The sequence below is a fragment of the Watersipora subatra genome, chromosome 3 (assembly GCF_963576615.1).
Source record: "Watersipora subatra chromosome 3, tzWatSuba1.1, whole genome shotgun sequence".
Classification (NCBI taxonomy): Eukaryota; Metazoa; Bryozoa; class Gymnolaemata; order Cheilostomatida; family Watersiporidae; genus Watersipora; species Watersipora subatra.
Genome location: NC_088710.1, coordinates 75,468,147 through 75,483,636, shown reverse-complemented (window position 1 = coordinate 75,483,636; position 15,490 = coordinate 75,468,147). Strand labels below are relative to the sequence as shown.

At 33.6% G+C, this 15,490-nt stretch overlaps 1 protein-coding gene across 1 annotated transcript in view; it reads left to right on the top strand.

Annotated features, from left to right (window-relative positions):
• The first annotated feature begins 7,861 nt into the window (after positions 1 to 7,861).
• LOC137391940 (ras GTPase-activating protein 1-like) overlaps positions 7,862 to 15,490 on the top strand; it is a 45,768-nt gene continuing 38,139 nt past the window's right edge. The window contains exons 1-4 of the mRNA XM_068078504.1: positions 7,862 to 8,016; positions 10,341 to 10,499; positions 10,699 to 10,834; positions 12,240 to 12,434. Of these exons, the coding sequence (XP_067934605.1) occupies positions 7,943 to 8,016; positions 10,341 to 10,499; positions 10,699 to 10,834; positions 12,240 to 12,434 (564 nt within the window). The 5' untranslated portion in view covers positions 7,862 to 7,942. The remainder of the gene's footprint in view (positions 8,017 to 10,340; positions 10,500 to 10,698; positions 10,835 to 12,239; positions 12,435 to 15,490) is intronic.

The window sequence follows — 15,490 nt, the reverse complement described above, 5'->3', positions numbered from 1 at the left end:
TAGTGCTTGGATGCGGTGACCAGGTTTCTACCAAAATAAGCAAAACAATTTTAATAGCCCAAACAGATGTTATGCAGATTAAAAAGTGATGCAAAAGATGCCTGTTGTTTTTAGGTTTTTCAGCAAACCCGTGTCCCTACCTCCCATTACTAAAATTCTATGAAGCTGTAATATTTTATCTCATGCGATATTCTTCTACAAAATTGAAACATAGGTTTTAAAGTTTCAACAATTTAAAGGATTTCATTTACTCCAGTCACTTACTTATGACTCAGCCTCTAGTTTAAATCCGTATCAAATTACGACTAAAATGCATCAACTTGTTAATTACCATGAAAATAATACATTATCATAACTTTATACTGCCCTAAGCAAGCAAAACTCCCTATCTGAAAAGTTTTTCAAAATTCACTTTTTTGTGCTTATATGTAATTTAGGTTGAGATCTAAGATGTCTCGAAATTTCATATATCTGAGACCACCAGAAATAGCACTTTTCACAATGTGCAAAACGCCCTATCCACATTTACCACACATAAAGTGGCAATCAAAGCGCTCTATCTGCAGATACAACGTTTTGATTGGCCTGAACATACACAAAGTTGGACATTATGAGCAGCATTATGTAATCAAAGAGTATATAAACAAAGGGAAGCGAAACTGAAGCATATATATTTGGTTGTTTCAAGGCAGCTCATACAAGCTAGTGCACTTCTGAGTGCTCAATCTTATTGCTATATTTTTTATCATAATATATTTATTATGACAAGACGATATCTAAGTGACAAAAGTCTCGATTTAAAGATCCGACTCAGAGATTTGATGAAAAATTTGTTTTAATTACATGTCCATTGGAAGGTTTTGCTTTTTTAAAATACTGACATTATTGCACTCAGTTGTTTGCTTTAAATTATTTTTAATAAAAGCGTTTGATCTTTTTTAAACTACTATTTTACTTATTCCTTTCATTTCATGACATCTGGTTTGAAGGATACCTAGATCTTTGATCATCTCTTAACTTTTGAGCTAAATATGGCTATTACAGGGTTTTAATCCATGTGTTGACTGGATGAGTAATAGGAATTGCAACATATATCATTTTGTTGACTAATTGTGGGTTAATATCAGAATTTGAACTTGTAATCCTTTGATAATCCAGTCATGGCAAATGGTCTTGTGGCAAACTAACAATGAGAAACCAGTCCAATTAAGCAATCAAAAGGCCCTATCTGCAGTGATAGGGCATTTTGATTGCCTAGTGCCAGCTTAGTAAATTGTCAATTTAAGCAAACAAAATGCCCTAAGTGAAATAACTCCTTTGATTTTAAAGTTTCACGAAAAAAAAATTCAGTAAAGATTGTTGGATATCTCACCATAATAAATAAAAAAAAACAACTAAAATACTGCTAATACTGATGCCAGGCTTGACCAAAACGCGTTTGTGCTTGTGCTGAACAGTTTACAAATATCAAGATACAGCGTTTTGCTTGCTCAGGGCCGTATAGTATAGGCTACTAATAATTCTGCCTGTTTGGTGCTATCAATCAGCTAACACTACTAATCAGAATAAAAAGCATCCATAATTATTTTAATGCTTTTTAAAAAGTTACAAAAGTTAGGCGCATTGACAGAGTCACAGATATTCATCAATTGCTAGCTACTGTGCTATATGTTACCATAACTATTTTAATGTGTGTCGGTTAATCTCACAAAGCTACCCTTGTGTATAATTACAAAGTTATCATTTTATGAAAATTAGTAATCATTTCATTCTTTTAGCATTATAAAGTTGGGGTTTCTTGACCTTTTTAACTTGACAATATTACGATCTTGCAATTAAAGCAGTAAAATCCAAATCCAAATTAGCTGCGAAAACCTATGCATTGTTGTTTGCCGTCGCAATTTGATGACATGAGTAAGTTGCTTAGATAGAGTATTTAAAGTGGCTCGCCCTAAAGGTCAAAAATGGCCACTACCGGTCTAACCTTTCGCATTTGTATTGAGGCGAAGTAAAATACTTTTTCATGATGCCTTTTCACCATAATATGGTACAATTAATTCAATGACAAAATTGGCAAAAGTAATATAAAACAATTGTGACAAACAAATATACCAATTGTGACATGATTAGTCTGTTCTTCTGCTGCTGCAAAACCCTAAATGGCTAGACGCGTGAAAAAAGCAAAATGTTTAGCGGCTACAATCTCGCTAGAAGGTTGAACTTATGTGATAAGTCTTTAGGTTGTGCAGTAGGAATGAGAGGTTGGCTTGTTTCTTACAATCTATTTAATCAATTGACTAGCATGCAAGAAGATAGCAAGCCATGCCACATTAGGAGAATGAGTCACTTTAAGCACAAACCACAATTGCATAAGTACATAGGTCATTTCTGCTAGTGAGAAGACCTTGGAGAATAAGACCACATTATGCAATTCTGTGAAGATTTTATTACTGCAGTTATACTTGTGCAGCAATATTTCTAATAGAGTGAAAAGCAAATGAGCTGCCCAACCACAACCTCCTTCATTATAAAGTTACAAAGAATAGGAATAACAACAATAGCTTTCATTCGGAGGCTGAGGCTATTGAGAAGTAGAAAGTGAATTAGCTAAGCAGGCAATAGTAGAACACACATAATAAGAGCATAGGCATCATGATTGATGTGTATGCAGGCAATGAATTTATGTACAATTTCACTACCAAATATTTTAGTAAAGCTAGACACCTTTGGCTAAAGAGTGCTAGATATAGGTCAAAACAAGCCAGTGACAAATCTCATGTTATGCATCCTTGTTTGGACACTTTATTTCTAAAGTGTTTAATGCATTGGAAGTTTAACATAAAAATGTGCCAAGAATGCACAAAGAACATTGACAGCAATAACTGCATAGTACTGACAGCAATAACTGAATAGAACATGATGTTTAACTAAAATGTAACATAAAAATAAACGTTTTATTTTGTTTTGGTAAGCTTGCAGCAAAAATGTTTGCTGTGCACATAAAATATTGTTTTGCTCCAAATACTTTACAAACAAGTAATAATAACTTTATTGATGCAAATTGTACTGAAATTATATTTGCTACGAGCACCAATGGAAGTCAAAATAAGTAATACAATTCTTACAGACCTTTTAAAAACAATGGCCTTTGCTGCTACAGAAAAGTGAGTAGACCCATAGGAAGAGAAGTATATGTTCTTATACTGCTAGAACTACCTTTGGTTCAGAAATGAGATTTGAAAAGAGCAATGAATTATTATAAGCATTGGCAAAATGTTTGGGATGGATAGGAAACAAAGCTGGGTATTGCACATGCTGGTAATTTAGCTAATGTAAATAGATTTCATACACTACCTATTTGAAAGCATCAATGCAAAATCTAAATACATGTAAATACTTACTAGCCATAGTACAGAGTGACCTTTTAATGTTTGTCAACATAACATCCGTACCGCTTTGAGCATCTTGAAATTATATTAAAGTTGCTTTCATTATGAGCTCCCTTTGACATTTTAAAGTATTAAAATGGCCAAATACAAGTTGCATTTCCAGAGAACTTTTAAATTCAAGTCATATGCCACAAAAGTTCCTCTGCGTTGTTTGTAGTATATTCTAAAAGTGCTAACACTACATTTGTTTTAAATTTTAAAGTTGACACAAATAATTGAGCAAATTATGTAGCTTATTAGTAAAACTTTTGTTAACATCAGCAAACAAACTGCATACATGCTGCCCGTTACCGAAGGCCAAAAATAATAATATATATTGCTATTTATATTTTAACCAATAGTTTTGCAGTTTTGTTATTGTACAGCAATTTGTATAAAACCTACTGTATTTCAGGTTTGAGTAACTATGAGTTTTAGTAGTGTTCTGGCCCTTCCTATCGCGTGTTTTCAACATTTTGAGGTAATAATTAAAAGCCATGAGTTGAATTGCGCAACTTCAGCAGCATCTTATATATATATATCATTCGCCAAACTCATTGTCTTGAATCATCAAAGTTCACTAAATCATTCAAAAGGAAATACATACACTTGTATCTCTAATTCTTTTATAGCTTTACCCTTTTACTGCCACCCATGTACAAACTAAGCTACCGGCCTACCGCCAGCCATTTCACCGAAAATTGCCAATTTAGCTTCATGATATGTACATGAAGCATGTATACTATTTTGTTTCAACTTCAAAGTTTATCTATAAACTTTTTGTAATATATTTTATTTTGCTAAAATGTTAACATATAGTGCTATGCAAAAATCAATGTACCTTCACTTTGTGCATTGCTAAAGCTATGTGAAGCTACAATCGCTTCGAAGCTAAAACGATGCTCTACAATGTCCCTTACACTTAAAAAAACCATTATTTTCACTATCATCAGAGTCACTGCTGCTAATTTAATTATCTGTGTAATCACACAAATCTGAATTTGAATTGACTATAGTGTCATCAACATACATGTAAGTAATTATATGTTTTCTGACTTGCGCGATACTTAACAAAACTTACACAAAAATGTCCATTTTTATTTTGGAAATTCTCAAAAAAAAATTTGAAACTGCTTGGTTATTTTAGACTAATCTATTAGAGAAATATTCGAACCACACTGACAATACCATCAAAGTTTTAAAATCATCCGTTATGTTTTTAATGGATAATAAAATTAGGTGACCACGCAATTGTTGGAAAATTCGCAAAAATGTGCATACGGCAGTTGCTGATAGATTTAGCATAAATTCGCATACGGCAGGGTAAGAGTAAAAACCAACAAAATATTTGTCAATCTCCTGCCTCTAAACATGATATCTCAAATCTGATAATTACTCTCAGTGGTGACTGAGTAACTAAAAGTGGTAATGAGTAACCATGGAAAACTTTTCATTTTATATAATTATGCAATTGCTCAGCAATTGCAACCATGACTCATAAAGACTAAGAAGAGCAATACTAAATCTCTTTGCTATGCTACATTCCTTTGATTGGTTTGCGCTATTTATATTATGTAATCTGCCAATAATAGATGAATAGAACACAAAAGTGGCATAATGGTTTATGTAAGCGTTTAAATAATACAATGCCTGTAAAAATTAACAACTTTTCTTACTGAAGCTATGGCTATATCAAATTATTACACTAATTTTTGGCTCGCATGTATAATGTGCTATTTTACAGCAACTTATTGCAATATCGCATACCTTTAATTTGATGTCTGCAAATCAGTCTTTGGTGTGGGCCATCAATGCTTCTCATCCAGCAGTTATCTATAACTAAAGCGTCATTGATTATTTGCAACTATACAAAGAAAAACTACTTTTGGGCATGCTGTTACATTCTTACGTCAGGTATACATTTGCTAGTTACAGTAAAACTTTGTACAGTATATTTTGTGTTGGTGAATTTAAAGTTTTGCTTATCATAGTGACTTTGCCAAAACGTCAAACTTTACTACATTTCAAAATACAACCTTACTGATATAATGTTTTATAGTTTGTAATCTATAATTATGTATATGTTAAAAAATATTATAAATTTCGGTAGATGAAACCTTGATTATTTTGACATATTTTTTATGCAAACCAACGTGTAATTAGCAACATACCTTTTCTAGAAAAGAACATCCAACTTTGTCTAATACTCTCTGCCATCTGATAAATATGCCATCTTGGCAATAATGCTTACCAAGTTTCTACAAAAATGAAAAGATAATTCAAGTAGCATAAACAGATATACAAACCAAAATGAATGCAAAATACACATTTTAGTTCACTGGTTAGGTTTTTTTTGGCAAACTTGAATGTCTGCCTCCTACTACTGAAGCTCTATAAAACAGCTAAGCTCTTAATTACTACACAATTACTACACAAGATTCAAACTAAATACTAAAAGTTTCAAAATTCAAAGGCTGCATATACCCACTTACTTGCTTATGCCTATGCATGTACTACTATTACTTACAAAATCATTACTGAAATACGCAAACTCTCACTATTCATGATAACAATAATACAATTACTTTATGATCATGTTATTCTAATAACAGTTTTGACTGTTGGTAGAACCAAATTAATAACGTTACTTATCATTATAAAAAACATCAAAAATTATAATAATAATAACTGAAAATAGATTAAAGTTGGAGAATTAACTGATTCACTAAAATAACTATTAATTGTCAGCTGGCGTGTCTGTGTTGATGTTACAAAACTGAACATTCGTGTAACATTAATAAAGTCAAAAATTAGGACTTTACAAAAAGTTTTGATTTTCTCCTTTTTGGTAATATAATGCTGACATTTCTTGACTTTTCTATGCAGAACAATATCAGCAGTTGGATGACATAAACGGATGTAAAAAATATATCAAACGTGTTCTGTGCTACATTCCTTAAAAATTATAATAATTGAAACATATTTTTTTCACGCTAGTCCTATTTCAATATTAAATAAAATTTATACTGCTTTTCTACAACTGTATGTTTCAAGTAAATAAACTGTAAATTGACTAAAATAGCATGAACAACTTACCGAATGTGACTTGCTCCCTTACATGTAGTCATTCTGCTGCTACCAAGCTCTAGTAGACTACATGGGTGAAGAACTAATAGTCCTAACAGCCACAGCAACATTATAACAGCCACATCTCTCTAGCTGTTATATACTGTGGTTATACTTTTGCCACTTTACTTCAATAAATTTAAAAAATCAATTCTTCGACTAAAAAACTATCTCTCAGGTATTGCGTTTGGATGCAAAGTTTCAAAAAAAGATTTATTTTGTGGCTGGATGCAACGGCATCGAAAATATGAATTGTACTGATTATAGACTTATTTAAACTTTTACTACAGCCATGCTTAAACATCAGTTGAAACCTTAATGTGCAATTATTGTGAATTTTCACAAAAAAGAGCAGATCAATGAGAAACCTTGCAAAAAAAGGGAGTGCTTAAATGGCAGTCTTGAAAACTATAAAGAGGGTCAGCAAATAAATTGTAATGTATTGTAGTTTGTTAATATACAACTTTATTTCTCAAATCTAATAAAGCTATCATGAATATTAGCAAAACTGACTGTATCCGATATAGCTGCTAATTCTTTGTATTTGCTGATGCTTAGTCATAAACTTATTGCAATATGTTTTTAAATAGATTGTGCTATTAACTGAAACGATACCAAAACAGTTAAAAGTAAGAATGTTTTAAATTTGATATATGCCTCCTAGTTCCATATATAAGAGCCTCCTAGGGTTTATAATTTATTGATAGAAAATTACACATTTTTGTTGGAGTTGTCTCCTCTTTTCCATATATATGAATATAGATATATAAGGCGATTATGGGAATCATGTTTAAAATACTTCTATAGGGTTGTTAAGCACTATAAACACTGCTAGAATTAGGAGGCTCCCTGGACGCCTCCTAATTTTTCAGAGCCTCCTAACATGGATTATATATTGATAGAAGCCTCCTAGTTGGGAAATATAGTTCTATATATATATATATATATATATATATATATATATATATATATATATATATGTCTTTTTGTTACTTGTTGTAACCTCACAATATGTAGGATCTTGATCTTTCAAAAAGTCTCGCGCAGCACAATCACTCGTTCATTTCACGGTGGTACAGAACTGGATGGGTTGTATTCCTACTGAAGGGATGGCTCCAGAGCTGTCGAAGCTCAATTTGACGGAGTTGTCTTGCCCTCATAGCCCAGCTTTGTTTTGTGCCGAGGGTAAAAGTTATAGAGTTTCAAGCAACATTTTCGTTAACTTTTTAATACTATAACCGGATCTTCATAAGTAGTGATTCAAGTTATTGTGTTTATATATAGTGAACAGAATCTCAAGAAAAAATAACTAATTCCAAAATCTAGGTTACTGATATAGAATATAATAATGGTTTGCCCGTCATACCCATAGGTTTTGTTCTTTTGTTATGGCGACGAATGGCGAAGAAGATTTACAAAAGGAATCTATAACTTTGAGATTAGAGGGGCCTCAAAAAACATGGTTAGTTGGTATTATCCTAGCACGTAAAATGTTACATAGATCAAACAATGATAACTCCTTACTGTTATTAACACAGTCAAGATGAATTTGTTCTTAAGGTTAAAGAATATTTTTAATATTCTTTTATATCATTGTTTTTTAAACAAAATTATATACTGTTTGGGAAATTGACATTATATTATTTAATAAAACCATGTAGGTCCTAATCGTATCTTAATCGAGAACATGCGCTCTCTGATTACCTGTGTTCATGAGTCGATAACGAAGAACTAGAATTACTTGGTGTTTGAATGGCTTGCTTGTAAAGAAAAATTTTGTCAAATAAAATAGTTCACATCATTTTTCTCTTCTGTAAAAGTTTATCAATTACATAGTAAAAGTCAGAATATTATTGCTCGTACTTGATTTGGTGAACCATTTTACGACTATGTTTTTTTTTAATTTTTGACTGATTACGTAAACTATTTGATGACTTATGCTTAAGATCCAAGCTCTAGTTTCCAACAGTTTTTAGATGGATTCTATTTTACTAAAATTTATTAAACACTTGTCAGTATAATTAGGCTTTTGGGTAATCCTAGCATTTCAGATTAGTTTACATGTGTGTTTAAAAGGTGTTTGCGTTGCTGTGTATCATTGTATTAATAACTCATTAAATAATTAACTATCCAATTATGTTCAATAAGGTTAGTTACAATAATTAAAATGTTGCTAAGGTCTTAATAGTTAATTAATTATCCTGTTGCTACTTGATAAGAGAAGAGTTTTTAATTTTTAGTGTTTTGAAATGGTTCAAAAATTTATCTGTTGTGTTATATATGTACTGTATCTGTCAGCAAATGCTGTATGTTGTGACAACAGTGGATTTATGTCACTCCTTTGGCTTCAAAACTTATATGAATTTCGGTTTAAGACTATCTGATCTGTTTAAATCCCAAGTACAATATTTTTCAGTTAGGTTCTTGCAACATATGATCCTTCGAACTAGAATTTTTTTTCGTTTCAATTCACTGGCTGGAATGTGGTGAACCTGGCAATACTGATGCAAACACTGTAAACTTAGTTTGTAGATTTAAAAAATGCAGACAAATAAGATTTTTTCATATTCAGGTACTACTGCTTGTGTTTATCTCTAGTCATTAGTAGCCAAGGTCAAAGAAGTCAAGGTCAAAGAGCCCCAAAGTACTTTTGAATAGAAACAAATAGCCCTGTAAAATATTGTTTTGTTTCTGTGGATCCTGGTCTTTGCTAGGTAGTGAATAAGTGTAAGCTGGTTTTTCTCATAAGTTTAGCCGTTACCATGTCAACAACTGAACAACAAGGTTTCATTCTCCTAAAAGAAAGATGAGTTAGCTAAGGTTTTGCGATTGTTTCCCCTTGACTTTTTTTCAAATAGATTTGCAAGTTTGACTGTCTATAGTTTAATCAATGATCTTTGCTTATCTCAAGCAATTCTCAACTAACAATCGATATATAAGTGTTTAGACTTGCATTTGTCTAAAATTTACTACATCTTTCACTAATTTACGCACAAACTGCAGTTTACCTGATCAGCTATGCTGTTATCTTCCTAGATATGTTATGCTGTTATCTTCCTAGATATGTTATGCTGTTATCCTCCTAGATGTGTTATGTTGTTATCTTCCTAGATATGTTATGCTGTTATCTTCCTAGATATGTTATGCTGTTATCTTCTTAGATATGTTATGCTGTTATCTTCCTAGATACAGTATGTTATGCTGTTATCTTTCTAGATATGTTATGCTATTATCTTCCTAGATATGTTATGCTGTTATCTTCCTAGATATGTTATGCTGTTATCCTCCTAGATATGTTATGCTGTTATCTTTCTAGATATGTTAGGATGTAATCTTCCTAGATATGTTATGCTGTTATCTTCCTAGATATGTTATGCAGTTATCTTCTTAGATATGTTATGCTGTTATCTTCCTAGATATGTTATGCTGTTATCTTCCTAGATATGTTATGCGGTTATCTTCCTATATATGTTATGCTGTTATCTTTCTGGATATGTCAAGTTGTTATCTTTCTGGATATGTTATGTTGTTATCTTCATTTATCTATTACGGTGTTATCTTTTGTGATTTGTTATGGTATGTTTGCCCCTGAACTGGTATAGCATAATCTTGGTGAATCATGGTGCTCACACTCCTAATCCATAGGCTGTTATCTTCATCTGAGGTTTATCTATTATTTTCTTGTGTATATCGCTAATTTTTGGTGCATTACTTTTCAGAAGTGGTAAATGAATTCCATCCTTCACAGTGGCTTATCTATAATATGCGTTCATCATCTCTTTGCAGCTGGTACCATGGCCGATTGAGCAGAAAAGGAGCAGAGAAGATACTAACAGAGTTCAGTAAACCTCAATGTTTTTTGGTGCGGGAGAGTATGAGCAACCCGGGAGCATTTGTCCTCTCTTATCTCGGGGCCCAACCTGATGCAGGATTTAGTCACTTCAGGTAGCCATCGCAGCAGTGCGGTTATCCTATAGAGCGGTATAACTGTAGTATAGTATAGGTGATCTTGGCTCCTTTGTTGTCTTCCCTATCAATTGCATTCACCTTACTGAAATCTTGACGGATCCTAGATTTGGCATTCTGGCTAAACAAGAGCTGAAGATGTACAAATAATAACTATTTTCAGCTGCTTTTTTTGTAGAATCACATCTATCTGTGGGGAATATTATATCGGTGGCCGAGAGTTTGCTTCTCTCGATGACCTCGTCGCTTACTACACAGACTTTTCTGAGCTTCTTCCAGGGGAGAAACTCCTGCACCCCGTGCCCCCAGAAAAAGTAACAAACTTCATTTGTTTATTTCTTCAGCTTCTTGAAAGCTGTGAATAAAAAGCAGCCATTCTGCATGGACTTGGATTACACATTTGAGGCAAATGCCAGACCATTTAAACGGAACTGTTTTGTTGGTCTTCTATGCATGACTGCGTTACTAAAAGCTGAAGAGAACACATTTCTCTTCAGCAAATTTCCAACTGATTTAATTTTTATTTCATTTAAAGGGATCATTCTTATATTTGCTGTTATTTAACCTAAATGAGAGTTATGGAGGTGATAGACTGTGGCCTCATAGTCTGATATTTTGCTTATCATAGTATCAGTGATCATCCATCTTCCCAAGTGATTCGAAAATGCTTTCAACTAGCTAATGGCAACCACTTTGACGGCGCATTGACGATGAGCTACTTGTTATTGGTTGTTCATGTTGTCACTTTGTTGGTGGAGGTACAGCCTTTGTTAGTGGAGGTACAGCCTTAGTTGGTGGAGGTACAGCTTTTTTGGTTGAGTCACAGCCTTTGTTAGTGGAGGTACAGCCTTTGTTGGTGGAGGTACAGCCTTAGTTGGTGGAGGTACAGCTTTGTTGGTGGAGGTACAGCCTTTGTTGGTGGAGATACAGCCTTTGTTGGTGGAGGTACAGCTTTGTTGGTGGAGTCACAGCCTGTGTTGGTGGAGGTACAGCTTTGTTGGTGGAGTCACAGCCTTTGTTGGTGGAGATACAGCCTTAGTTGGTGGAAGTACAGGTTTGTTGGTGGAGGTACGGCCTTAGTTGGTGGAGGTACAGCTTTGTTGGTGGAGGTACAGCTTTGTTGGTGGAGTCACAGCCTTTGTTGGTGGAGGTACAGCTTTGTTGGTGGAGTCACAGCCTTTGTTGGTGGAGATACAGCCTTAGTTGGTGGAAGTACAGGTTTGTTGGTGGAGGTACAGCCTTAGTTGGTGGAGGTACAGCTTTGTTGGTGGAGTCGCAGCCTTTGTTGGTGGAGGTACAGCTTTGTTGGTGGAGTCACAGCCTTTGTTAGTGGAGGTAAAGCCTTTGTTGGTGGAAGCACAGCCTTTGTTGGCGGAGGTACAGCCTTTGTTGGTGGAAGTACGGCCTTTGTTGGTGGAAGCACAGCCTTTGTTGGTGGAGGTACAGCCTTTGTTGGTGGAGGTACAGCCTTTGTTGGTGGAGGTACAGCCTTTGTTGGTGGAGGTACAGTCTTTGTTGTTACCAAGATTTTTCTCAAGATTTTAAACTTGGTTTTCTTAGCTATCGGTCCTATCCTGCTTTACAAGGTCGTTGCTTATACGTGAAACATTTACTCGCACAGCGGTACAGTTAGTGCTCTTCTTGCTGTTCTTCAGTCTAACCAATAGAGCAGCTTGAATGGCAACAGCTACTGGGAGTAGTACCCTTTGTTTCATTCAGGGAGTCAATGATGTGAGGTATGTGCGAGCAATGCTGCCTTATCGGGAGAAGATCCCTGATACAGATGAACTGGAGTTTGAGCGTGATGACGTATTTACCGTGTGCAATGAGCTTGGAGATGGTTGGCTTTGGGCAGTCAACCAGAGGACCGGTGACAGGGGCATTATTTATTCTGATCTTGTCACTGATATACATGTGAGTCTGTACTATGTACTAGTGCACATCCAGATATTTACTAGTTGCTAACATACACCTGAGTATCTACTAGTTACTAACATTAACCTCAGTATATACTAGTTACTAAGATACACCTGATTATATACTAGTTACTAACATGCACCTGAGTATGTACTAGTTACTAATATACACCCGAGTATCTACTAGTTACTAACGTACACTTGAGTATCTACTAGTTACTAACATACACCTGAGTATATACTAGTTACTAACATACACCTGAGTATCTACTAGTTACTAATATACACCTGAGTATATACTAGTTACTAATATACACCTGAGTATATACTAGTTACTAATATACACCTGAGTATCTACTAGTTACTAATATACACCTGAGTATATACTAGTTCCTAACATACACCTGAGTATATACTAGTTGCTAACATACACCTGAGTATCTACTAGTTACTAACATACACTTGAATATGTACTAGTTACTAATATACACCTGAGTATCTACTAGTTACTAACATACACCTGAGTATCTACTAGTTACTAACATACACCTGAGTATCTACTAGTTACCAATATACACCTGAGTATATACTAGTTACTAACATACACCTGAGTATATACTAGTTGCTAACATACACCTGAGTATCTACTAGTTACTAACATACACCTGAGTATATACTAGTTACTAATATACACCTGAGTATATACTAGTTACTAATATACACCTGAGTATCTACTAGTTACTAACATATACCTGAGTATGTACTAGTTACTAACATACACCTGAGTTTATACTAGTTACTAATATACACCTGAGTATCTACTAGTTACTAACATATACCTGAGTATATACTAGTTACTAACATACACCTGAGTTTATACTAGTTACTAATATACACCTGAGTATATACTAGTTACTAACATACACCTGAGTTTATACTAGTTACTAATATACACCTGAGTATATACTAGTTACTAACATACACCTGAGTATCTACTAGTTACTAATATACACCTGAGTATGTACTAGTTACTAACATACACCTGAGTATCTACTAGTTACTAACATACACTTGAGTATGTACTAGTTACTAACATACACCTGAGTATATACTAGTTGCTAACATACACCTGAGTTTATACTAGTTACTAATATACACCTGAGTATCTACTAGTTACTAATATACACCTGAGTATATACTAGTTACTAACATACACCTGAGTATCTACTAGTTACTAATATACACCTGAGTATATACTAGTTACTAATATACACCTGAGTATCTACTAGTTACTAACATACACCTGAGTATATACTAGTTGCTAACATACACCTGAGTATCTACTAGTTACTAACATACACCTGAGTATATACTAGTTACTAACATACACCTGAGTTTATACTAGTTACTAATATACACCTGAGTATATACTAGTTACTAACATACACCTGAGTATATACTAGTTACTAATATACACCTGAGTATCTACTAGTTACTAACATATACCTGAGTATGTACTAGTTACTAACATACACCTGAGTTTATACTAGTTACTAATATACACCTGAGTATCTACTAGTTACTAACATATACCTGAGTATATACTAGTTACTAACATACACCTGAGTTTATACTAGTTACTAATATACACCTGAGTATATACTAGTTACTAACATACACCTGAGTTTATACTAGTTACTAATATACACCTGAGTATATACTAGTTACTAACATACACCTGAGTATCTACTAGTTACTAATATACACCTGAGTATGTACTAGTTACTAACATACACCTGAGTATCTACTAGTTACTAACATACACTTGAGTATGTACTAGTTACTAACATACACCTGAGTATATACTAGTTGCTAACATACACCTGAGTTTATACTAGTTACTAATATACACCTGAGTATCTACTAGTTACTAATATACACCTGAGTATATACTAGTTACTAACATACACCTGAGTATCTACTAGTTACTAATATACACCTGAGTATATACTAGTTACTAATATACACCTGAGTATCTACTAGTTACTAACATACACCTGAGTATATACTAGTTGCTAACATACACCTGAGTATCTACTAGTTACTAACATACACCTGAGTATATACTAGTTACTAACATACACCTGAGTTTATACTAGTTACTAATATACACCTGAGTATATACTAGTTACTAACATACACCTGAGTATATACTAGTTACTAATATACACCTGAGTATCTACTAGTTACTAACATATACCTGAGTATATACTAGTTACTAACATACACCTGAGTTTATACTAGTTACTAATATACACCTGAGTATATACTAGTTACTAACATACACCTGAGTATCTACTAGTTACTAATATACACCTGAGTATGTACTAGTTACTAACATACACCTGAGTATCTACTAGTTACTAACATACACTTGAGTATGTACTAGTTACTAACATACACCTGAGTATATACTAGTTGCTAACATACACCTGAGTTTATACTAGTTACTAATATACACCTGAGTATCTACTAGTTACTAATATACACCTGAGTATATACTAGTTACTAACATACACCTGAGTATCTACTAGTTACTAATATACACCTGAGTATATACTAGTTACTAATATACACCTGAGTATCTACTAGTTACTAACATACACCTGAGTATATACTAGTTGCTAACATACACCTGAGTATCTACTAGTTACTAACATACACCTGAGTATATACTAGTTACTAACATACACCTGAGTTTATACTAGTTACTAATATACACCTGAGTATCTACTAGTTACTAACATACACCTGAGTATCTACTAGTTACTAATATACACCTGAGTATATACTAGTTACTAATATACACCTGAGTATCTACTAGTTACTAACATACACCTGAGTATGTACTAGTTACTAACATACACCTGAGTTTATACTAGTTACTAATATACACCTGAGTATATACTAGTTACTAACATACACCTGAGTATCTGCTAGTTACTATTATACACCTGAGTATCTACTAGTTACTAACATACACCTGAGTATCTA